Source organism: Fulmarus glacialis, unplaced genomic scaffold, assembly GCF_000690835.1.
Source record: "Fulmarus glacialis isolate BGI_N327 unplaced genomic scaffold, ASM69083v1 scaffold27592, whole genome shotgun sequence".
Classification (NCBI taxonomy): Eukaryota; Metazoa; Chordata; class Aves; order Procellariiformes; family Procellariidae; genus Fulmarus; species Fulmarus glacialis.
Genome location: NW_009200190.1, coordinates 4,260 through 27,615, shown reverse-complemented (window position 1 = coordinate 27,615; position 23,356 = coordinate 4,260). Strand labels below are relative to the sequence as shown.

The 23,356-nt window shown below is 41.6% G+C and overlaps 1 protein-coding gene across 1 annotated transcript in view; it reads left to right on the top strand.

Moving 5' to 3' along the window:
- Positions 1-13,904, top strand: part of ELL2 (elongation factor, RNA polymerase II, 2) — a 30,996-nt gene extending 17,092 nt beyond the window's left edge. Inside the window, exons 5-12 of the mRNA XM_009573521.1 lie at positions 634-893; positions 3,607-3,731; positions 3,873-3,963; positions 5,693-6,263; positions 8,595-8,664; positions 12,057-12,228; positions 13,217-13,261; positions 13,400-13,904. Coding sequence (XP_009571816.1) covers positions 634-893; positions 3,607-3,731; positions 3,873-3,963; positions 5,693-6,263; positions 8,595-8,664; positions 12,057-12,228; positions 13,217-13,261; positions 13,400-13,516 — 1,451 coding nt within the window. The 3' untranslated portion in view covers positions 13,517-13,904. The remainder of the gene's footprint in view (positions 1-633; positions 894-3,606; positions 3,732-3,872; positions 3,964-5,692; positions 6,264-8,594; positions 8,665-12,056; positions 12,229-13,216; positions 13,262-13,399) is intronic.
- The last annotated feature ends 9,452 nt before the right edge of the window (positions 13,905-23,356 follow it).

The following is a 23,356-nucleotide window of genomic DNA, read 5'->3' as shown; positions in this document are numbered from 1 at the left end:
TTTATGGAGTTAAAATGCTGTGCAGGCCATGTTTTAAAACTTCATTGGCCTTGGTCCCAAGAACTGTTAAATTTTTGCTGTATTGTTTCTGACAAACCTGGGCTTATTTAATAAGAAGGGAACATGTCAGCTTAAAATGTGGTGTAACTTACGGTAACTCAAGTGATTAACACCAAGGGTTGGTAGTTTCTTTAAGCAGCAATGCAATTAATTGTGTAGACTTGGTCTCCCTAGGCATGAGTGGGGAATTTTTTAATTATATGGAAGACCTTTGCGTCACACTTTAGAGTACTCTTCAAAAAAAAAAAAAGCTTGATTTTGGGTATTCAGTGCTTGAGCTTATAAACTGGAAAAATAATAAAAGCACTATCCATATAAATAATTGGTAAAGTCTTCCTACCAGTATCACTCATTTACCAGCCTTTTTTTATATTGAATATTTCTTTGTTAATGCCTAGCTCGATGCATCGTTACTACCTGTATATTCTTGTAGATCTTGAAATGCTAACTAAAAACAGTTTTTAGAGTTTATCCGGCTTAGTAGATTCTTTCAAATCAACTTTCTTGTCTTCTCCCAACCTCCCATGTCACTCTTGGTTTTTTTTCTTCCTTTTTTTTTCACCCTTGCTTTAGGAAAAAGAGTGCAGGTCAGAAGAGCACCACAAAGCATTCCAGATGCTGTGCCCGAGAGGAAGAGGTCGACACCCATGAACCTTGCAAACACAATACGGAGGACTCACACGCACAATGCTGTTTCTCAGCGACCGTACAGGGACAGGGTGATTCACTTACTGGCATTAAAGAGTTACAAGAAACCAGAGTTACTTGCTCGCTTGCAGAGAGATGGTGTCAACCAAAAGGACAAGAATTCCCTTGGAACTATCCTTCAGCAGGTGAGATCATGTTTGTGCCAGCAATTTTTCTCTCCTGCTATTCTTTTAATCATAATTTTGAGGTGTGTTACTCCTGTATTTAAATTAGAAAATAATAAACAACATTGCATAATGCTCCTTGTTTAAGTTTTTCAGTCAACTTTATACAGATGCCCCAAACTGCAATTCAACATGAGGAAAGGAAAGAAATAAGAAAAAAATTTTTGGGGAGTGGTTTTGTTTTGCTAGAATGGCAGGCAATAATTAACTATTTCTAGCTTTTTTGCTCCTAATGCCTTATTTTTTCCTCTCTCTTTTACTTGGACTGCTTAACTGCTTAATTGAAAGAAATTGACCATGCGTTCTCTTGATTGTGTGAAATAATTTGTCACAGTACTTAATATTTCTTGTGACGAGTTTTTGAGGAGAGAACTCTGGTAATCATATAGGTTATTATTTTATTTGAACGTAGTTGGTGGCCTGTAAGTGGTACTTGGCTTCTCTTGGGATCTGTTACAATTGCAATCCAGGGAAGGGTGTTCCAGCCAAACTGTAAATGAAAAAGGTGGTGGTCTGATTTTGAGCATAGTGTTTCTTTGCCAGCGTGTGGATTGTGCCTTTATCTTACTTGAAACCTTTTTTTATTCAGGAGCTTTTCCAGTGCTTCTTTGAGTTAAGTTCCACTTGTATTTCTTTATCATAGCCATCAAAATTATTGATAAGCCTATAATGTTATAGGTGACACTTAAGTGCTGTGTGGAAGAGTGTCATGTTGATTTTCTACTAAAGCAGTTCAGAAAAGGCTTCTTAAGGTATCGTAAGATGCAGTGCTTCCTCCCTTACTTTTTAAATACCCCCTGTACACCCATATACTGTGGCTGAATTATGTATTACTATGTAAAGTAGGAATATTTCCTATTTATCTAGGAAAAATGTGTTTTGGAACCTATTAAAGTGAGTAAAATTAAACATTTATACAGCTTTGGTTGATCCTACACGGAATTTTAAAAATTCCTTCCTTGTTAAGTGTTGTTGCTTTGTTTGCCCAGTGCAATGGTAGTTTTTTTCACCCTGAAGACATACACAATTTAATGAGAGCCATGTTCTTACGTACAAATTGAAGTAGTCGATTTATACTTTAAGTGGATTATAAAATTCCAAAACTCCCTAGAGGATAAACGGTGCAAAAATTTTCTCCTGTCCCATCATGCTTGACAATGTTTAAGGAGACTTTCTTGGAATCTGTTTCCTGTATGTGGTGTGAACTACCTCAAAGTATGGTTTGCATTCAGAAATGGTCACGTTAGCAGCACTACACCCTGAAAAGCCTTGCTCACCTTTTTCTTAGCTTCATAATGAGTTTTTTTTTACAAATCTAAAATCAGCACCCTGAACTTGCTAAGATCTAATATGCACAGATTTGCTTTCTTGGAATACAGCTTTAATTCTGTTTTTAACAAGTGAATTACTGTTTCTGGGTATCTTTGTTACTTTTAATTTTTTTTAAGCTGGGGACAGACAGACATGCACACACACACAAATTAGCAGTATTTATCTGTCATGATTAGGAGGAAAAATAGGCAAAGCTGCAAAGAGTGGTGGCAATGTGTCGATGAGTTAGTCAGCATTTTGTATCAGGCAAATTGATGGAGGCTGTTTTTCTTTGAGGTTTTCTCTGAAACTCTGAACCCATGCCAGGTGATGAAGTCTAAAACAGCACTTTAAGGTGTCAAGGTTGTACTAGCTCATTTTAACTTTTTGAGTATACTTTGTATTTTTCTTAAGGAAGTTATAAACCCATTTTATTTTCAAAGGTATACAGCAAGGCATGCTATATATACAGCTGTATACAGCCTTCTCATGGCAATGGTTTGCTGTAATGAACCCTGTGTCTGCAAAATGAAGCGCGCATCTGGCCTGTACACCTCTCCTTAACCATTTTAGCACTAAATCTTGTTTTCAGATTATAACTTGCTAGATATGAGTACAGTTACTTTTTTCCCAATCGGTAAAACTTCGATATGGCTTAAAACTAATGGGATAGATATATAATTCATCTTTGTACTAAAAGAAGTCATTCAGTGCCAGTTAGGTTATTGCGTACGACTGTTCAGTAGAAAGCTATAGTTTCTTGTGGCTCAGGCACTTGAGAAAGAAAAGCGATTCTGTTTGTCAAGACAAATGACGACATACTGTGGTCGCTAATGTGATGATGGAAAACATGCATTGTTCCAGGCACAGTCTGTGCTCTGCCATCGCAGCATAGTGGTGTAAGACAAAAGAACAGCAGGTGTCCTCCTGAAGTTGTATGTGGAGATGGTGTTCTTCCGTTCTTAAAAAAGAAAAATAAATACAAGTAATAACTAGGCCTCTCAATGTATTTCATGCAGTGAAGATTTAAAGTTTTGCATAGTTTGCCTTGATTCTGAGTGCTGTACTAAAGACAAAAATACCAGATACATGGTGCAGAGAGAGGTTTTCGTAGAGAACATTTCAGACATGCTTGCAGCAGTTTGGGATTTTCTTACATCCAAATTTCTACATCCCAAATTGACCACATTTTCTAAAATTGGTGCTCATTACATGAGAGCTACTTTGATCTTTACATCTAAAAAACCCGGAAAACTGGTGCATGACTTCGTTTTCAGCTTTGATTTAGCTTTGCAGTACCAATCTTATTTCTGTAGTTCGTATTTAGGTATAATGAACATTTTTCTTAAATGTCTGCCTGTAGGTAGCCAACCTGAATCCAAAGGATAATTCTTACACACTGAAGGATTATGTATTTAAAGAAATTCAAAAAGATTGGCCTGGATACAATGAAATAGATAAACAGTCATTGGAGTTAATACTTTCTAGGTAAGTTCAGTCTCTAGGGGAAGGAAAACAGCCATTTAAAAAACTTTTTCTGGGAAATGCATGTATGTCTTCCCTATAATGAAAGAACTATGACATAGACCTTTTCGCCTTGTAACCTGAAATGTTGGGTCATCCTTACAGAAAACTAAATTCATCTCAGAATGCCACCAGCACCAGCCATTTGGAATCTCCTCTAACTTCTAATAAAGATGCTCCATCAACTTCTTGTCAGGTATTTTGGGGTTTTTTTTTAATATTATTTACAGTGTGTTAAGATTTATCACACTTTATATTGGTGTAAAAGCTGTGAAGCACTAATATTGTCTTTAACACATGAAAAACTGAAGCATCTATTTCTAATTGAATTATTATATTTTTTTAAAGATGGTTGCACTGTCAGAGACTGCAAAAAACTTAATGATCACAGAGCTTAAGGGCTGCTATATTTAGTGTTCTGCATTTCAGAATGTTTGTTAAAATATTCAGAAAAATAAACAATGCCGGTCTACACAGTATTTTGTAAATACACCTACATCTCTGACAGAGACCACCCCTGTTACGTTTGAACAGCCAACACGTTGGCCTAAATCCTAACTGTCCATCCATAGCGCATTGACCTTGCAGAAGCCTTGAACTTCTTGGTTACCCATTATTGTTACACAACCCTGTACTTTCTGGTTAAATACTTAGAACTGTTTTGTATTGCCACGTAACTTGCTTATGTTGGTGTGTAGGAAGGTGTTCTAAAGACAAGATACAGATATTTTTTTGTTACATGGTTGCACGTGTTCAAGGTTCTTCGTGGTATCGTAGTTATAATACATAAAATATGCACAAACATCCTTGTGCTGCTGTTTAAATATAAAGCTTAGGGAAGTCTAGAATAAGGACAAATTACAGCAGTGATCCATTTGGAGGAATATTTTTTTTTTCCTATAGGCATCATTTAAGCACCCACTTTGATTCAGGGTAGCTCAGGTGTGAAAAGGCAGATCTGAATCAGCAGGCAGTACATCTGCCTTTCCCCAGCCTTTTCAGACTTAAAATGCATATGTCCTGTCCTCTTACCAATACAAGAGAACAATGAAAACCCTTTTAGAAGCAGCTTGGAAAATTCTGCGTGAAAGGCATCACTTTAAGGAAAAGTTTGACACTTTCTGTGACTAAAACTGCACTTCAGTAAATGCAGTTGAAATCTGAAGAACACGAGCGCTTGTGTGTGTACAGCGATAAGCTGGGAAGTATGGAAAGTCTTTCACCACTGAGATATTTATGTTTAAATAGAGGAGGGACAGCACACCTCTTTTTTCCCTAACTTTCTTCCAGTCAGAGGGTGAAATGGTGCAGGTCCCAGGGACCTGCCTCTGCACACACAATCTGGATTTATTTCAACAGGGTGGCACTCCTGGTCCGAGCTGCTGCTTGTACATCAACAGGAGCAGTGTGTGCTTGCTAGAGAAGAGGACGTGAACCAGCATTTCAGCTGGAGAGCAGCTGGAACGACCACTGTAGCAAAACTGGGGGTTTCACCTATTCTTACCAGCTTTGCACTTCTCGCGCTCTGATAAGCACACTGCTGCCTGCTTCTCGGGGCTGCTTTAGTGAATCGCGTGGCTGTGTCACAGCAACAGCTGACTCTTAACCCAGTATGTCCGAACTGAAATCGGTACCTAAACCTGACCTGGTTTTGGTGAAGCCTTTGATAGAGCTGCTGAAGACAGTGTCTTTCTCCCAAAGCCTTTTAGCTGTAGATTTGAAGAGCAACTTGCTAAATCATAAGACTAGAAACTAAGAATGAAATAAACCATGTATTTAGCTGCAGTAGTTCCTTGTTTGACAGCTATTTTTAGATAGGAAAGATGTGTTTTCAACAGTTGCCTGTTCAGAAACGCTCCTTTTTCAGAATGGGAGCAAAACTTAATTCTGCTGAGTTTTTTAAAATTTTTTTTTATTTATTACAGAAACGGCTTTTAAATTCCGATTTTATCAATCCTCTGATGAACAAAAAGCAGAGGATATCTCCCCTGACCAGTCGAGTCCAGCCATCATTCGGTGGCCACTTGCCTGCCTCCAGCGAGAAAGCCGCTGCTGCCCCTCCGCTGCCTCCCCCGCCCCCAGCCGCCGCCACTCCCGCTCCTCTGCCGCTGCCTCCCACACTCCTTCCCACTTCCAACCCTCCTCAAACTGCCAGCTCCAGCTCCCCCAGCACCCCTGAGGGTCGGGGGACACAAGACCTGCCGGTGGACAGCTTCAGTCAAAATAGCAGTAGCATCTATGAGGACCAGCAACAAAAATACACTTCTCAGACTCCGTTGGGAATCCCAGCGCCTGCCGCGGTGCAGGTGGAGCCTCCCAAGTCCGCAGGCGACAAGCATGCAGTGTGGCACCAAAAGCCCAAGAAGGTAGAAGAGCATAAGGAGAAGGACGAAAGCAAAATGCAGGACACTACTAGTGCGAGCAAGGAGGAGAAAGACCTTAGGAAAGAAGAAACTGCCAAGCTGAAAACATCCTCCCATTTGGATTCAGTTGAAGGTATTAACACGCTGCCTTTCCTAACTATTGTATATGGGTAACTCTGGCGAAAAGCGACCTGTAAAAGCAGGAGCTGGAAATGCAAATGGTCTGTTTTTTCACTTGCTGTATATTAAGTGCCTTGCCATTATCCCTATTTTCTGGTCATGAAAAATTAATTTTTTTTTTCTGCCATTGCATTACATTGTAACTGTTAGTTTAAAAAAAAAAAAAAAACACAACAAAAACCAGAAGCTGGACTTGTTCTGCTGGAACCTTAGCTAAAATTAGGTTCATTTTTAGGAATTCTCAGTGTGTAGTACACAAATCGTTAGAACAAAGAAATCTTAAATGGATTGCTGTTGGGCAGAAACTGGTTAGAAGGAAGAGCTAGGTACTAGAAAAACACAAGGAATGGATTTTTTTTTTTTTTTTGCTGGATTTCCAGTAAACTGGCAGTTTACTGAAACTTACTTCGCTTTTTCCATCAGCAAATTTAAAGTCTGCACACTGAAAATAAAAACCTGCCACACATACTTATTGCATTGTACTAGTTTACTGAAACACGTAGATCAGACATAAATGTATTTTACCATGTATCACAACGCAACGTTCATCGAGCTCTGCCTTTTCACGGAAAGTCTAAAACCTACATAAACTGGCACGTGGTTTACTAGAATTTTGGTTTGAACTGTGCTGTAAGCTCCTCTTCATATTAGCTGCAGAACTTGTGACTTCAAAAGATGTAGAAATGGTACACATTTAAAATGGCATTGAAAAGCTAAACAGAAGTGCACAAAGAATACTTGAATACACACACAGAAAATAGGGCAGAGTTCAGGTCCTTTGTTAAACTGTGTGTTGTCTAATTTCAGAGGTTTGACTCGCAAATGAGAAGTGGGGTTTAGCCCTTTCCTATCAAAACCCGGAGGCGTCTTTAGAGTATGCAGGGTGCCTCTTGTGTGCTGGTAGATAAGGATGCTTTGAGACAGTCTTTTCACATTTACCCTGGACGTGCCACACAGTGCGCACATGGCTTGGGATTGCTTTGAAAATATTCATCCTTGAATTTATTAACATGTAAGTATCTTTCTCCAGAAGCCAGTAACAAAATTCTGAACAGCTAGGGAAGGAAAAATCAGTACTATGTGTCAAGTTGGTGCTTACATTGACGCTTTCAAATGGACCGAGCCATGCCAACAAATGCACTTGAATTTTTGGAAGTGAAATGCTTGCAGCAAAACTGTTCACCTAAGTTGTATTGTACATACAGTGACTGTTAATATGACTGTTTGCATTTCTCTCAAATTTTGTTCCCACTTTTATGCTTTCTATACTCCTGTTATACCATGTAATAATTTTAATATTAAAAGCAAAAGAACAGACTAGAACATCACATGATAGCTCTTTTCTCCCCCCATGACTTAAAACTCAGATAGCTTAAAGATTGCCGAGAATGGCTGAGCAGAAATACTATGTTTAAACAGTGGCAATGTAAGACAATAATGAATATCAAGGATTGTGTGTTTTTTAAGCTTGCCATAAAACCCCAAATGAAAAGCAGAGAGAGATTACCAAGATACTGAGTGTTCCTTCTCGTTCCAGGTAACTTTTCTTTATTGTGGCTATTTTTCTTATTTATCAAAAAGATAAGGGGCTCTTGAAATATTCCTTTAAAAAGAGGGATTAGAGATTAAGTGTACTGTGCTTTCATAATGCCATTTAAAAGAGCAAAAGAACAATTTACAAGTGCAAATAACTTTTAAACCCTGTATTGCCACGTTAATGAGGAGCAACTCTTTGTTGCAGGTTATTGAAGCCTGAAAGCCAGTAACCCATATACAATGCTATTGACTTTCCTGCTTAGAAGAGCTCTGAAATTAAATCTAACTTTGGATATCTGTAATTGGCAGGGAAGGAGGGATAAAAACATGGCATGAAAAGAACTTCAGCTTTCTACTCTATTTCTTGCTGGAACCTGGATGTTGAGAGATATGTAGATAGATAGGTAGATAGGTATGAAGCTGTCTTCTTTTGTGCAGCTACATCTGTTGCTGTATAACCTGAATTGCTGTGCAGATGCCACACCATGTCTTCAAAGCTGACCTCGGATTAATACTGCGGTAGCACAGAACCTGTAGAATAAAGTAGCCGTCCCCTCTTTCTAAACCCCGGTACTGCCTACTGTGGAGAAGGTCATGTGAGCCCTATTATTAACTTAGAATAAGCTCTATAAGTAATTTACTGTGAGAATAAAACTCTAAAGGATTTTTTCAAGCCCGTCAGGTTGGTATTGTTTGGCTATATTAAAAATCTGTTTATCACAAGTGTCAAAATTCTGCTTTTCTGTAGGAGTTAAAGAAACTTGCACTGCCTCCACAGATCATCCTTCATCAACAAGTGAACAACCAGACTACTTCATGTGAGTAAAATCACGATTAAGAGTCTCTTGCCACTCACTGAAGCAATTGAAAAATCACCTATAAAAACCTCTTGTTTAGCTACAAAATTGAAAATTTACCAAAATGTAATTTTAGAATAATTACAAGTTCCTTTAAGTCACCCAGCTGCCTTATTTGAGTACCTGCAAGTTTTAAACTCTGAGGTTATCCCTTAATTATTGCGGGGGAAAAGAAGTGTTAAAAAGAATTTTTAATATACTTTAGAAGAAGACTTAAAACATTTAATTTCATTCTTCTTCAAGAACACAATAAAAAAGGAATATGGAGTGCACCGTTTTCTTTTTAGAGATGAGGCAATACAGGAGGAAAACTGAATACTAAAATACTGAATACATAAATTTGAACATCTTTCCTATGTTTTCACTGCTTAGTGCATCTAGGCTGGAAAGGTGGGGAGGGAAGATAGCAGGCTTTAAAGTCTAGCATTACAAAGCCTATATAAGAGCTAACAGGAGTTAATCATCAAAGTTATTTCTAAAGCTTTGATGTAAAATGGCCACTGACTAGCTTGAAGCTACAGCAAAATACCCAATTTCACCATAGAATTGCAGACCAAAGAGCTAGAGAAAATAGAAGAACCTCAATTCAAATTTTAAATTTTAGCTGCATAATTTTGACTACAAAGCAAGGTAAAAATGCATTAAACCTGCATGTGAAGTGTTACATACCTACAATGACTAGCATATTGCAGTCTATAAAATTACAGTTTAATTTTATAAGTAAGTTTAATTTTAGCTCCTTAAAAAGTTGTCACACATCAGATGAAGGTAAAATTTAAAAATTAGTCAAAGTTAAAATTTACCTGCTATATAAAAAGTTTTTCATCTGTGACAAGTATTAAAGAACTTGCTTTAAAATTAAATAGCTGTAATAACAGAATCATTTGGTTGCCTAAATACTTTTTTAGAGTATTAAAACTTTTCTGTCAAGAGGATTTTTCTCTACTGTTGTAAACCAGAGAGATAGCTTCTGCAAATGCCTGGTGTCTGGGCTTTTCCCCCACTGTTTTGTTGATGGCCTTTATTTAAAAATCTGAAAGTCGAAGGAGGCTGCAGTGGAATAACTGGGATAACTTGGTCAGTGCAACCTGAATTTCTAACAAAATGCTTTTTTTGTGGGGGGTTGGGCACAGTGCAGAGCAATCTAAAGCTCTTTCCTCAGCTGGGAGGATGAGTTTGAGAAGGTTTTGATGGCCCTTCAATGCTCACAGCTGAAAAAAGCACCACAACAGGTAAAGCCAGGATGAGCCTGACACTTCCTAGTAGTGTGATTGTGCAGCGTCAGCCTCAGCAGTGGCGCTGAGCCCTCTTGTCGTATTTGCAGTGCAGGAGGGGAGGGAGAAGTTAAAAGAAGTTAAAACACTGCAAATTGCCAGGTTCACCAACTTCTCTCAGAGCAGTAACATCAGGAAGGGAGGTCAGGCCTCGCCGTAACACTTCAACTTTGGTGCATCTTCTGTCTGGTAGCAGATGGCATGGTAGCACCCTGCATTGTTTTTAGTACAGGACATGATGCTTCATGGAAAGACTGAAAGTAAGTCTGGCCCTGCAGGGAAGCGGTTTAGTGCTTCACGTGTTAGGCTGAGAACTCAAACGTACATTTAATTTCCAGCCTCTGCTGGGTGAAAACAGGCAGATTCATCTCTTCACTGTCTGCTTCCCAACGAGCTGAGAGCAGTGATACTGAGAAGTAAGGTATATGGTTATTTGATGTAATCTAATATTAAAGTTGGGTGCCAATAGCTATTGCTAAAAGTTTAAAAAAACAAAACAAAGCCTTTATGCAAGATTTTATAAAGTTGGTTTAGTTCTCATTGGGAGTAAAAACTTTAATGAAGAATTCTCTGTGAAAGGAACAACCTCTGGAACAATCTCACAGATAATCCACTGGCCATGGTGTCCTGGAAAAAAATTAGGTCGTGCTGTTTCAGACATCTGCTTTATCGTACAGAAGGATTGAAACCTGAGCGCACTTGCAACTTGATTCCGTTTAAAGGACTTTGATAGTTCATTCCAGCTTCTCTTCCTGTTTCCAAGTGCTACGTAATTCACGAGTATAATCACAGCTTTAGCATAAAGATACTTTCTATCTTAATATAAAGATTATGAGAGTAAAGGAACTCAAGCTTTTTAAGCAAAGTTTAAGGAAAAGCTAGAAAAACAAAACAGATTCACGTTTCTCCCAGCTTCTGCTCTCATTTCTTCCCTCTCCACACACTTATGTTGCGAGTGCTTTGCTGGGCTCTTGTCCTGTGCTAGGACTCTTGCTGTGGGATGTAACTGTGCGTAAGGTATGACTCCACACTATCGCTTCACAGATACCTCCCAAAACATTGGAGGGCATCTTTAGTTTTCTTTTAAAAACTGCCTAGTACTCTAATGAAGTGCATCGGGCTTGGGATTACATCACCAACAAAAGTTGTCATCTGTGTTAGTACAGACTTTCAACTTGTTAAATTTTTACTGCTTGTTAAAATTAATCTAAGGGTGGTTTGAAGGATTCGTCCCTATGTGGAGGTGCCTGTGTCATCCAAAGAGAATCAGGTCTAGGCTAGGAGGACCAGAAGTATTGGTGTGACAGCGGTGGGAAATGCTATCTATCACTCGCATTGCCACTTCATCTTGGATTTGCATAATGAGCTTGTTAAATCCACTCATGTTGATTTGAGGGGGAAGGAAATGAAGAAAGTTTCAATTGCATCAGTGGCTTTAAGCATTTGTGGGTTTTGCCCTCCTTAGGAGGTGATGTGATGGGCTGGTTTTAGTCTCAGACTTCTCTGCGGTTTGTTTTTGTTGCTGTATTGCAACTACCTCAGTTGAATGGACAGCAATTGAACTGGTGTTCACAAAAATAATTCAAATTTTATCATTAACTATGCTTTGCTGTTAGATAGGCACAAATGTAGCCAAAAAACTAAATTGCATCCAACTCCATAAATGCAGAGCCTTCCAAAAATGTAATGCAAATTAATTTTCAAAAGCAAATATAACTTAATTAACCTGTCCCTTCATAGAAAGAGTTTATAATTTAGCAGTTTCTTTTCTCTTACTGAAGCTGATGGGTTTATTTGAATATATTTGAATGATTGCTAATGTTTTCTAAGTATGCTACGCTTCTTTTCACACAGCTTCTGAATAAAAACTCTAAAAAGTAAAATATTAGCAAATAACCGTCACAAAAATATGGTAGATTTCTGTAATTACCTAGATGCATTCTCTTGGAGCACATGTGCTTACATGTAGAAGCAAAGTCGTCACATAGTTAACTGACCTAAAGCTTGGGTGTCTACGCTTGATATTCACTGTGAAATGTCCTTGGTGTAAAATTGCATGTGTGCTTATTTTTCCATTAGAAAATACATAGCGATAGTCTCATACGAGCAACGCCAGAGTTACAAGGATGACTTCAATGCAGAGTATGATGAATACAGGATCTTGCATGCTCGGATAGAGAGTATCACCAGGAGATTCATGAAGCTTGATGCACAACGGAAGCTTCTGTCTCCAGGGTCCAAAGAATATCAGGTAAAGAAGGATAAAACTGTGAAGATTGTGTTTCATCTCCCTCCTACCTCTTCCAAAAGTCCATGTTTTCAGCACGGGCAGAGTCTTCAGTGTATTTATCTATTAAATTATATTGACCTGGTTTTAAAAGACTTGCCAGGTTCAGTGTCTGAGACTGAGTAACTGGTTGCATAGCTGGAGGTACCAGACTGGCTCAGGCTTTGCTGACTGCCTCAGCGTCCTGGCGAGGTGAGGGGGTGTTCTTACACGGGTCAGGGAGGAGATCGGAAGCACGTGGAAGCCAGTGGCTGTAATCCCAAGGCTTTCCTGACCCTCTACTTCCCGTGACTTTATACACTGAAGTAAGCCTACAGCCACAACTTACTCATCTTCCAGGTGGCTGATCCTAGCTGCGGTTTTAGCAGAGAAGAGTACTAAAAACCTGATGTTCTGGCTTTCCAGCCTGGACTTCTCTGATTTGGACATACAAATTCCACATGTTCAATATCAAAATTCTTTAATTCTGTGTGCACACTGAGGATTTTTGGTTGCTTTTATTTAGTTTTTGGCCAGATTGTAAATGTATTTGTGAGCAGGAGTATTTTAAAATCCCTGGTACTGCTCAGTCAGACAAAGGGAAGCCTTGCAGAATTTGCATACATGCTCAGACCCTGCATGGGCTAGCTCTGATTTTTGTAGCTTGACAAAACCCTGTAAAAAGTTGTTCAGCCCTCAAACTCCACCTGTTTGAGCTGTCCTTGGATGCACAGCAGCGTGAGTGACTTCTCAAAGGGCATCTTCAAACGCATGCTCCTTTTGTTGCCTGTTTACAGGTTTAATTGCAGATCTTGGGTGATATGGGGGCCTGGGGGTTTATTGTGGTGTGGCTCATGGATAAGAAAATATCTTGAGTAAAACTGAGTGTATTTTTAGTGTTTTACATAAACGTGCATTTTCTGATAATAGTGAAATGCTCTTCATATTGTCTTCATGTTTTTTTTTCTTGAAGATCCTTCGTGAGGAAGTCTTAGAAGAGTATCGAAAGATAAAACAGGTATGCGTAAGACCAGATTTGTGGGAGGCAGTAATCACCAAGACTGGCTCAGGGCTATTTTTAAGCAAAGGACATGAAATATTAAACTCTGCATAAATGTTTTCATGCTGTAATTTTCTTTTTATCTTATCTTTACAGGCTAGCCCCAACTACTATGAAGAGAAGTATAGATGCGAGTATCTCCACAACAAGCTGTCTCATATTAAGAGACTAATAGGGGAATTTGACCAACGGCAAGCAGAGTCATGGCACTAGTCTTCTGCTTTGACCAGGACATGTGAATGAACTGAAGCTTATTTATTTAAAACGTAAGATTAGTTGCTCCGAGATTCTAAATATTAGTATCAAACTTTTGCATTACAGAAGTTTCAGTATTAGCAGACTTAAGTTAACTACTTTTGTGGTTGTTGATGTTGCTTATATGCGTATTTGAAGCTGCTTTTTCTGGTCCCTTCTTTTCTTCAAGACTTATGTTTGTCCATTGCAATAATTTTATCAGTAGATACTGGGGACCCAGTACCTTTACTATGAAGTTGTGCACATTTTAAGAAAATATTGTAGCAAATTGAAATGCTTTTGGATAAATATAAGGCTGTTTTCTGACCTTTCTTGTTAATGCAAACTCTTTGCCTTAAATGGTAGAAGGTTTAGAAATTTGCACAAAACGAAAAAAAATCACATTGTTTTGGAGGGTTACAGAGGCATGTATACGTGCTGTATACAGCCCATTTTGTTACAACAGAAACTCACCCCTGCAACTTAAACCCCCCATTGCAGTGGTTGCCTTAAGGTGTTTGCTTGTGTGTATTTAGTGTAGTTAAATTATTAGCTACACTGCTTCCCACTTTGCTGAAGCACCTGGGAAGCACTACGTGGCCTACCAGTGTCTGGAAGTGTGTGCTTGTACTGTGTGTGTACAAGAATGTGTGGGTGTGAGCGTGCGTGATGGGGAAAAAAAAAAAAAGCTGCTACTCTAAGTAGGCCAAACGCTCAGGTTAAAACAACTGACGAGTGTTGCTGTAGGTTTTTCCTATAAAATTGCTACTTCTATTGTGGAAGATGAGAGCATTTCCATTTCAATAGTTTGTCAGCTTTAATAATATTGGGGAGATTGATACTTTACAAAAATGAAACAGATATATAGTTTTTGGGCAAGATTATAAAATTAAACGTGTAGGTTACCTATTTATATACTGCTATAAAGTATTTTTTGAAGAGAGATATGCAAAGAAGCTATTGCCTACATGAAATATATATTTAAAGATTTTTGTCCTGGGTACCAGGAATATAACAAAGAACAGATGTATTTAACTATAAAATACTGTGATCACCAAACAGCACAAACTTTCATTTCATGCAGTTTGGTTTATTTTGATGTAAACCATTGCTTACTTTATCATGTGAAAACACAGGTTATATGGTCAAAATTGAGTAAAATCTTTGTGTGTCTTACTGTGTTTGTCTTTTCGAAATGCTGCCAATCAAAAAGGGAAGCATTATGTTTACAAATCTGATTTTAGAATTTTTGCCAAAATTTCGATAGTATCGCTAATGGACTTTATCTCCAGCATCAAAAAAAATTGTTGTGTATCACTGTAAACCAGAAAATGTTTGATTGCCAGAAAACATGCATTCAGCTAAATGAATTCAGCAGTTGAATTTTTGCCTTAAATTTGTGGGTTCAAAGACGTTACATTCATGAAGACGGAACAGCAAGCAAGGTGCATCCCTTTCTGCTGCGTGACAGCGATATTTGTGCTACTTACTTGAGACCAAGTTGACTTGGGATCCCTTGGATTAATACAGTTGTTCTCAACATTTCAAGTGGCAAAATGAAGAGGAGACTTCTTGTTTCACATTAAGAGCTGCATTCATCTGGGTTTAATGACTAAATTCAGTCCTGAGCCTACACATGCGGTAACGCGCAGGTATGAATACAGGGGCTGTTAAATTCACTGCATCCTGCTGCAGCTGCACTGGGTGGTTAGCTTTCAACCTAGAAACCAAGTGGCTGTTCAGATTAAAATAATGTGAAGTTCCTGATATTGGGACCCGTTTCAGGACTTCTGTGCTCTTTACCTGAACTGTGTGCTTGGATCTGACATTAGCTGCATCGTGGGACACTCAATGCTGCTACAACTCTCTCGATGTGTTGCGATCGTTCGTAGTGCTGTCGCTGTATAACCAAGACCCACTAATTGATTTGGGTTTTCCCCACCTCTTACCATTGACCTGTATTCGCATGCATCTTCTGGTTTACAGGCTGTGTATGTGTTGCAGCTGGAGGTTAGTGCTGTTTCAGAGGTCCAGCACTGCGTATCATCATCAGACCTGACAAGCTACTGTAAAGGCCTTAATTGAAGGTTTTGCCCATTTGCATCGAGCATTTCTGAAGCCTTGCAAGTATGCCCAACAGCCTATGCCTTGCAAAATAGTGCTGTAAATCTACATATCTCTTGTTTCCCTGGAGTTGACATTCCTGTTCAGCAGATGTTGAGAGCCCGCTCAAGTGGGGCCTCTGACTGTGTTGCTGCCTTTCCTGTGAAACTGGCCTGCTCACGCAGAGAAACAAACGTTGCCCATGGTGGCATCTTGGCTGGGGTTACACTACTACAGACCTGAAGCAAATGATTGATGTAGAGAAGGGGCAACTGTGCACGTCTCCTTCGTGGAAACTGTGAATCTTACTACAGTTTATAAAAAATACATGGTTGAAAGGGAGGCAATAGCCCTTTCAGTTGGCTGAAAAAACCATAGGTTAGGAGGATTGGTTTCCAGTCTTGCTGGGGTTAGAGAGAGAAAAACTGTGCCCAAAGTAATTTTTTTTTTAAATTGTAGATGTGCTTTAAACTGTCACTTGAAGCAGCTCACTTGACTGCTTTTAATTCTTCAGTTCACCTTGTCAGTTATTAAAAAAAAAAAAAAAAACAAACTCAAATCTTTTGGAAGTGTTTTGTAAAACACAGACAAGTGTTGGAGGCAAGTTACTTCAACAGGTTTTAAACAGAAATTGGGTTAAAGTGTTGATATTGTAACTTCGCTCATTTGTTAGCTTTTAAAAAATAGTAATGTTACAACCGGTCTTTCTAGATACGTAAATGTTGATTCATGCAAAGACCTATGGCTACTTTGTAGTATAGTTCTTTTCTTAAGTTTACTATCATTTGTTTCTGTACCTGATGGGGGAGGGATGTGGCCAGCAATTCCATAACCTTCTTCTGGGGAAGGATATGAAATTGATCAAGGGAGGACAATATTTGGGAACACGAGGGCTTGAAACAGGGCTGTGAATCCCCCTTTCTGACTTGGAGAGTATTTTACAACTTTTTCAATTGTTTCCATACAAACTGTATTAAGGCTCTGTACGTGAAACATTCTGGGGCGTTTTGTGAATGAACACTTGAGCCATTGTTGCCCCTCTGTTCTACATCAATTTAAGTTCAATAAAATGTTAACTTTGCAATCCTGAGACTTTGGTCTTTCCTTGTCGGGGGGCAGGGGGTCCTCCTACATCTCCGCAGCGGAGCAGCGCAGCCAGTGCTGCCCTGGGGACTGCTGCTTTACTGTGGGAGCGCGGGCTGAATGCTGCTGGTGTGCAAGGGGCCCGTGGGTGGTCTGTCACCTCGCCGTAACGTCCTGCTGCCAATTTTCAAAGCGTGCAAGAGCGCTGCTGTCAATGTAGATAGGGACATGAGAAAGATGTGCATTAAACGATTGCTGGTGAACAGGAGGTGATTTGTTCCGGCCTGTGTGAGCGAGCGTGCTGCTTCAGGTAGAGCTGAAAGCAAACGTGTGTAGGTATTTTCCCAGGATGTTGTCCTCTGTTTCTAACTACTCTCCCTTTTTTTGTCTCAAGTTTAATATCCCGCCTCTTTCACTTCCCTTTCCTATGCTGGCAGACAACCCATGTTCCTTGCCGTCTGGTGCTGGGGCCAATTTCTAACCTAAAACAGCAAAACGTTCACGTGTTAAATTGCATTTCTTGTTTTCCTCACTCTTCCAAGTTCTGGACTCCTGTCTGTGCTTCTTCGTTACAAAGCACAGGACATAGTGCTGGCAAAACACTTCGATATCCAGCAAACTGGGAAACTGTCGCAAGCCGGAGGGATTTCCCCTGCCGACAGGCGCACCGCCGCGCGGGGAGGAGGCAGCAGCCCTTGCGGGTCTGGCTCTTGGCTGAATGGCCAGGGCTTTCTCTCCAACAGAAATGGCTGATCTCTCGCTCACTAACCATTGGTGCAAGGTGGTTGCACCACTCTCAACGGTTAATTGTTGGTTATAAATATGAAACTGATGGATGGATAAAGGTTTTTACCAGCAGATACCCTTATTCTGGTTCATATTTTGCTATGCCCATAAACTGTTCCAGGATGTGTGATTTCCACATGCTTAACAGGCCCTGGTTGTCATTTCAATCCAGATCCCTAAAAGCCAAACAAAAAACAAAACAACACCTCTTCAAACAGGAAAAAAACCCCCACCACTCTTTTTAGAACCCTAAAAAGTTACCAATCCAGTAAGTTATAGCTGCCTGAAAGGTGGAAAGCTGCTGTACATCCCTGTTAAAAATCATTTTTTAAGTACTAAGCTATTGGCTTCCATTAGGAAACACATTCTACACCTGAGGGTTAACCTGCATTTGCACAGCAGGTCAGTGCTGAGAGCTGTAGCCATCAGTAGGCTCTGCACTGCTTGGATCTAACTCTTCTAGCTCCTGAGCTCCAAGTGCTCCTCTAGCGAGTATATTTCTATACAGTTTTCTATTTCAGCCCTAGTCCTGAAGCAAGTTTACGTTTTCCTGAAAGCTATGTGCAAAAACTTGAAGTTTGATGTTGAACAGGTATAGATATAGGCATATTTTTCATTTAGACAAAGCCTTATGCAGAAGGATTAGCGGCGCAGCAGAAAGCGGAGGGCTGGGAGCAGTGCGAGGGTTGTAACTCGGCCGTGCCCGGCTGCCCAGCTCGGTGCTGGTCACGCATCCCGGAGCTGAGGTCCCTGCTCCTGGTTCTTCACTGACTTGATGGCCAGCTGGGCATTTCCACTGAGATGTCCAGGTGGGCTTGCATCAACTCCTAAGGTGCCAAAGGCAGCTCCATTAGAACTTCCTCTAAAGCCTGGTTGAAAACGCAATGTTAAGAAAATGTGAAATTATTCTCTGGGAATCACACTGCAAGATATAACTGTGACTGACAGCCTAGTGGTTTTTTTAATGATTAAACTTTTCAAACTTTTCAAACTCTGCTGATGCATGGTAGTAGCTCGGGAACAAAGCAGGAACATCCCTGAAGGCCAGGAGGCTGCTTGAGACCCTTGGGACCAGGGCAGGCCACAGTGTCCCCGGGGGAAGGAGGTGATGGGGGGTTGGCAGTCTGACTGTCCTGGCATCACCAGGAGGCTGTCACCACTCCTCTGTCCCCCACCAGCCCACAGCTGGGGTCACCCACCGTGCGAAACAGAACTGAGCATCAAGCTTGCAGGGCTGGTGGTGATGCTGCTCCTAGGAATGGGTTGGTCCCTACCTGCTGCTGCGGGTGACCAGCAGCCTCGCAGCTGACCACTGCTTTAATAGCTCCGTTCCCCCTGCCAGAGAGGTGGGACTGATGATGGTTGTTGCGAAAGACCAGCAAGGAGAAGCACTCTGGAGTTCCTCAAATAACACACTGGTGTGTTATTTGTTCCAGGCTGGTTCTGGAGCCACAGGCAGGTTGCAGGACCCTCCTCGGCTTTACCCTGGGAGAGCTGTCAGGTCGTGTGTGTTGCGCACACAGCTGGCAGTGAAACAGTGGGTTTTCTGGCAGGTTGATAAACGCAGCCTCTGCCAGCTCTGGTTCTGCTCTGACTGCCTCAGCCCACTCCTCGAAAAATAATTGCCACATCACAGAAACAGCTAGATGGTACGAGACTGACAAGATTTTCGGTGTGGGAAAAAGCGGATAGCAGCATGTACGTAAATAAAAAGATACCATGGTCTTTAGAAATTCTCATGTATGAACTTGAGCTTCTCTGTCCTTCACAGAGAATGGGGCTGTCGTGGTCTGGACCCATCCAGCTTTTTTTTCATGTTAACAGAGCATGGCTGGGCATTTAAAAGAACAGATGTAGTTGTTGATTATGCACTTACTGCCCGTAGCCAGCCCCCGAGTCTTCATCCTGAGCAAAAAACAGTGAGAACTTCATGTGTTCATCTTCACCTTTAAGCTCCCAGGTAAGTTTCCAGATCACATGGAAAATCTTTCAGGTTAAGAAACACCCAGCCTTCTCCCCTCCCAGCCACAAAAGTCAAAATCAGGGTTTTCTCCAGCCGAGTCTACCTCCCTAGGCCACAGAGGACTCAGCCAGCAGCCAGCACAAGACGAAGAAGGTTGCAGCGATGTCCTTGTTAGGCTCAGCTGTTGCTTCTAGTTCCACCAGCCGTGTGTCCGGCAGACCACAGCTCTACTGCTCCCCCTCCCTGTGGAAGGCTCTGTCCCCCTCGGAGCGTCCTCATCCACACACGGCTCCAACTTACTGTAAAGAAGAAAAGCACCAAAGCTCACTCACACGCTACATGCTTCCTCAGCCTGTGCAGAGACGGAGACGTGCAATCCTGCAAGCTGTCCGCCGTGCTGCTCGTACGAAGAGGAGCCTCCTCAGAGGAGTACTTCCCCTCCGTAGAAAGCTGCACATCACGCTCGGTCCAAGCCCTTGCTGATGCCCTGGGTGCACCCGGCTCAGCAACGTTCCAGGTGCTCAGCAGGGATGGGGCGAGATAAACCCACCCTCTGCGCTGTCCTTGGGCAGCTCTGCTCCAACGAGCAGCCGGGAGCAGAGCAGAACTGGGAAAAGGGAAGGGTCTCGGTACTGGAAGATTTTTCTTTCCCTCCATCACTAAGCTTGCACCTCCTCCTCCTTCCTGAATATGACAGCCATGTGCAAGGCTAAGAATGGCTTCAAGACTTAATGAAATACATGCTTTTAAAATAGCCATTTTACTAGTAATAACATTGAATACTAAACCCACACAGTAAAAAAACTGTACGAGGATCTCTTCACTAGAAGGCCTAAAATACTAACCTGGAGAGGAAGAATGACTGCAAGCCTTTTAAAAATCAAGCTTTGACCAGAACTCAGTCTTCCACCCAAAACAACCCACTATACTTGGGTGAAGTGTCGCTGCCTTAGGGGTTTGTCTTCTCTGTCGTGCAATCCGAGGCTTCTGGGGCAGACCAGGACCGGCTGGTACGCCTGCCTTCATGTTGGCAACACTTTCTGCAGCATTTTCTAAGAGACACTGTGGTCTTCTCCTATATGAGGCTGCTAAGGACAGCAACTACTGTGTTGCTTGCCCTCCACTAGCAGAGCTTCCCCTGCTACCACTGCTGTGAAATGGGCACAAACCATCCCCAGATAACCCTTGATGGCTGAATACCATGCACAAGCCCAGGAACAAGATGCCAGCTGCTATCATTGTGAAGTGCAGCAAACGTAATGCCAATCCACTGCATGATTTCTAACCATCCACCCATTCATCCCTTCCCACCGTAAATCGCTTGCAGTTGCACATTTTTGTCACAACATGGTCAGAATTTCACCAGACAAGCTTTTAGGAAAAAGAAGATGAGCAGGTTCTCACAGATTTACAGTAGTGGCAGCAAAGATGAGATAAAACAGTCTTAACAGTGTTCTTGGCTGAAATGCCTCTTGCTTCCAGAACCACTGAAAAAGGCTGACAGACAATGAAAAATGCAGAGAGGCTGATGTTCATGAAGTTCCTCCACCCCAGCACGGTGCTAGGAGAACCAGCACAGTGTGAGAAGGGCAGAACAGGGAACTGGAAACTAGTGATGATTTTGCAGATCAGGGGAGAAAGGACAAAGCAAGTGCTTCAAGAGAAGCAAAACGAAGGTGGCCCTAGGACATCTTGCAGTGCTGTAAGAAGCAAATGCAGATAATGGAGACTATTGTGGAGCAATACACACAAAGTTGTCCTTTCTAGCATCTTTCAAGGCCCATTGACAACCGAAACAATGGTGTGATGTGTGGAAACAGTGGTCGCGTTTCAGAGCAGGCTTGCTGTGTGCTTTCCCAGTGAAAGCATCTTCCTAGCTTTCTGGCAGAAAAGGACCACAACTGCATCTGAAAGCGTCTTTCCTGACTCAGAAGTTTTGCTGGCATTCCAGATCAGCACCGTGGTACGGCCGGGGTGGCCTGTTGTTCATGTCTCACACTTACGAATGCCGTGCCACCGCATCCAGCTAAGGAGCAGGTTACTGCAGGCACCTGCTCTCATTATACGTGGCCTGTTCATTTGCTCGTACCTGTAACTCAGCTGAGGCCACAGCCACACTCCTGTTGGAGTTATGAAATTTTTTAAAGTCTGCAAAAACAGAAGGATGAAACCAAGTATCATGCACTCACAGGTCACCCAACAGCATCCATGCCAGACACCAGAGCTGAAGGACCGTGGGAATTTTAATGGTATGAAAATAAGGGAAAGACACCAGCTATTGACAGAGAATCAGCAAATTGTGGAAGTTGACCTCCAAAGCACCGAGGTCCTTGGGGAAAGCAACACTCCACAAAGCGTTTCAGAAGCATCCCTAACTCATTGCGCCAGGAGGTCACGCACAGACCATGTGGTGGCTCCAGCCAAAATTGCCATGAGTAGAAGAGAGCACAAACAAGAGACACTCGGGCTTGGACGCCTGAGAAGGTGGTTACGGGATGCCACAGTCTCTTGGGCACTGCCTGTCTTCTCTCCCCCTAAAAAACCTGCCCTAGCGGGGAAGGAGGACGAGACCATCTCATCCTCCCTGTCTTGTAAATTGTGCACAGAGCATCCAACACACTGACGGTGACAGGGCACGAGGGTGAAAAATACTCAGGCAAAGGCACAGCAGAGCGGCTACCTGCGTGTTAGGAGCTGGGATGACAGCAGGGAAGGAGATGGCTCAGAGCAAATCTCAGTGACGGGGCCAGAGACCAAACAGCCGTGGAGAGCAGACATCTTTTCATCTTTTATCTAAGTCTTTCTAAAAGGGTAGGAGTTGTATTGGAAAGCACTGTGAGGAAGCAGACTGGTTACTAAATAGGAGATTTCTATCTTCAAAAACTGTCAGTCAGCATCTTGCGTAAACAGATGCTTCAGATTGACTATCCGAAAAGATGTGTAACCATTCCATGCACTACAGTTACCTATGAGCAGGGTATCAGAAATGCCTTCCAGAAATATGGCATTTTATCTCCAGCTTCTGCCAATTACTGTTCATAAACAGGAGTTTTCAGTCACCGCTCACTATATCAGTTCACATTTTAAATAACCAGCTTTTCCTATGAATAACAGAATCTGCCCTGCACCTCTGTTCTTCTGATGCTCTGCTCAGCCACCTCTTACCTCAGCCAAAGCACACTTAAAATATGTATTTCTATTTTAAGTTTTTTAGCTGGTTAGGCGTGTTTCCCCCTTTTTTAAACTTCCATCCTAGTCCCACTGCAAATCCACGAATAATGCTAGCGCCATCAAAAAAAAGGGAAACATCTTGGGCTTCTGTTGATCATTCTTTGCTGCTGCCAGCTAGAATTGGGCCTGCTCGTTGATCTCTTTGTGACCACACTAATTAAAAGAATTAGCTGAGGGCTTGAGTTAAAAGCTATTGTTACGATGAAGCACACTGAGCCATGTTCTTACCCGGTGTGGGTTTTTTTGACTGACAAGACAGCATACCTCAATTCCTGAGTGTTTCTGCTATTTTGAGATAAAGCACTCGGGAAGGACAAGCAGACCGAAACCACCAGCCCTTTTTGATCAGAGCTCTGAAACTCCTCAAGGCTTTTTGCCCTGTGGAAACGCGTATGGTAAGAATTAAGGTATAGCTGGAACAAGGATGTCTCAACATAAAAATGCACGTTAACTAAATTAGCCGATAACAGCTAAAAGCCTGTCATCGCGCAGGGCCTGTCGCGGAGGGTGCTGGGAGCTGACCCCGCCCGGGTCTGCTGCAAATACTCGACTTTGCACTGCGGTGGGCTCCTTCTCCAGGCACTGATCTTTGTGCTTCTAGGCTGAAGAGGGTTTCTTTGGGTTTTCTATTGTTCTTCTTGTTGTTGTTGTTG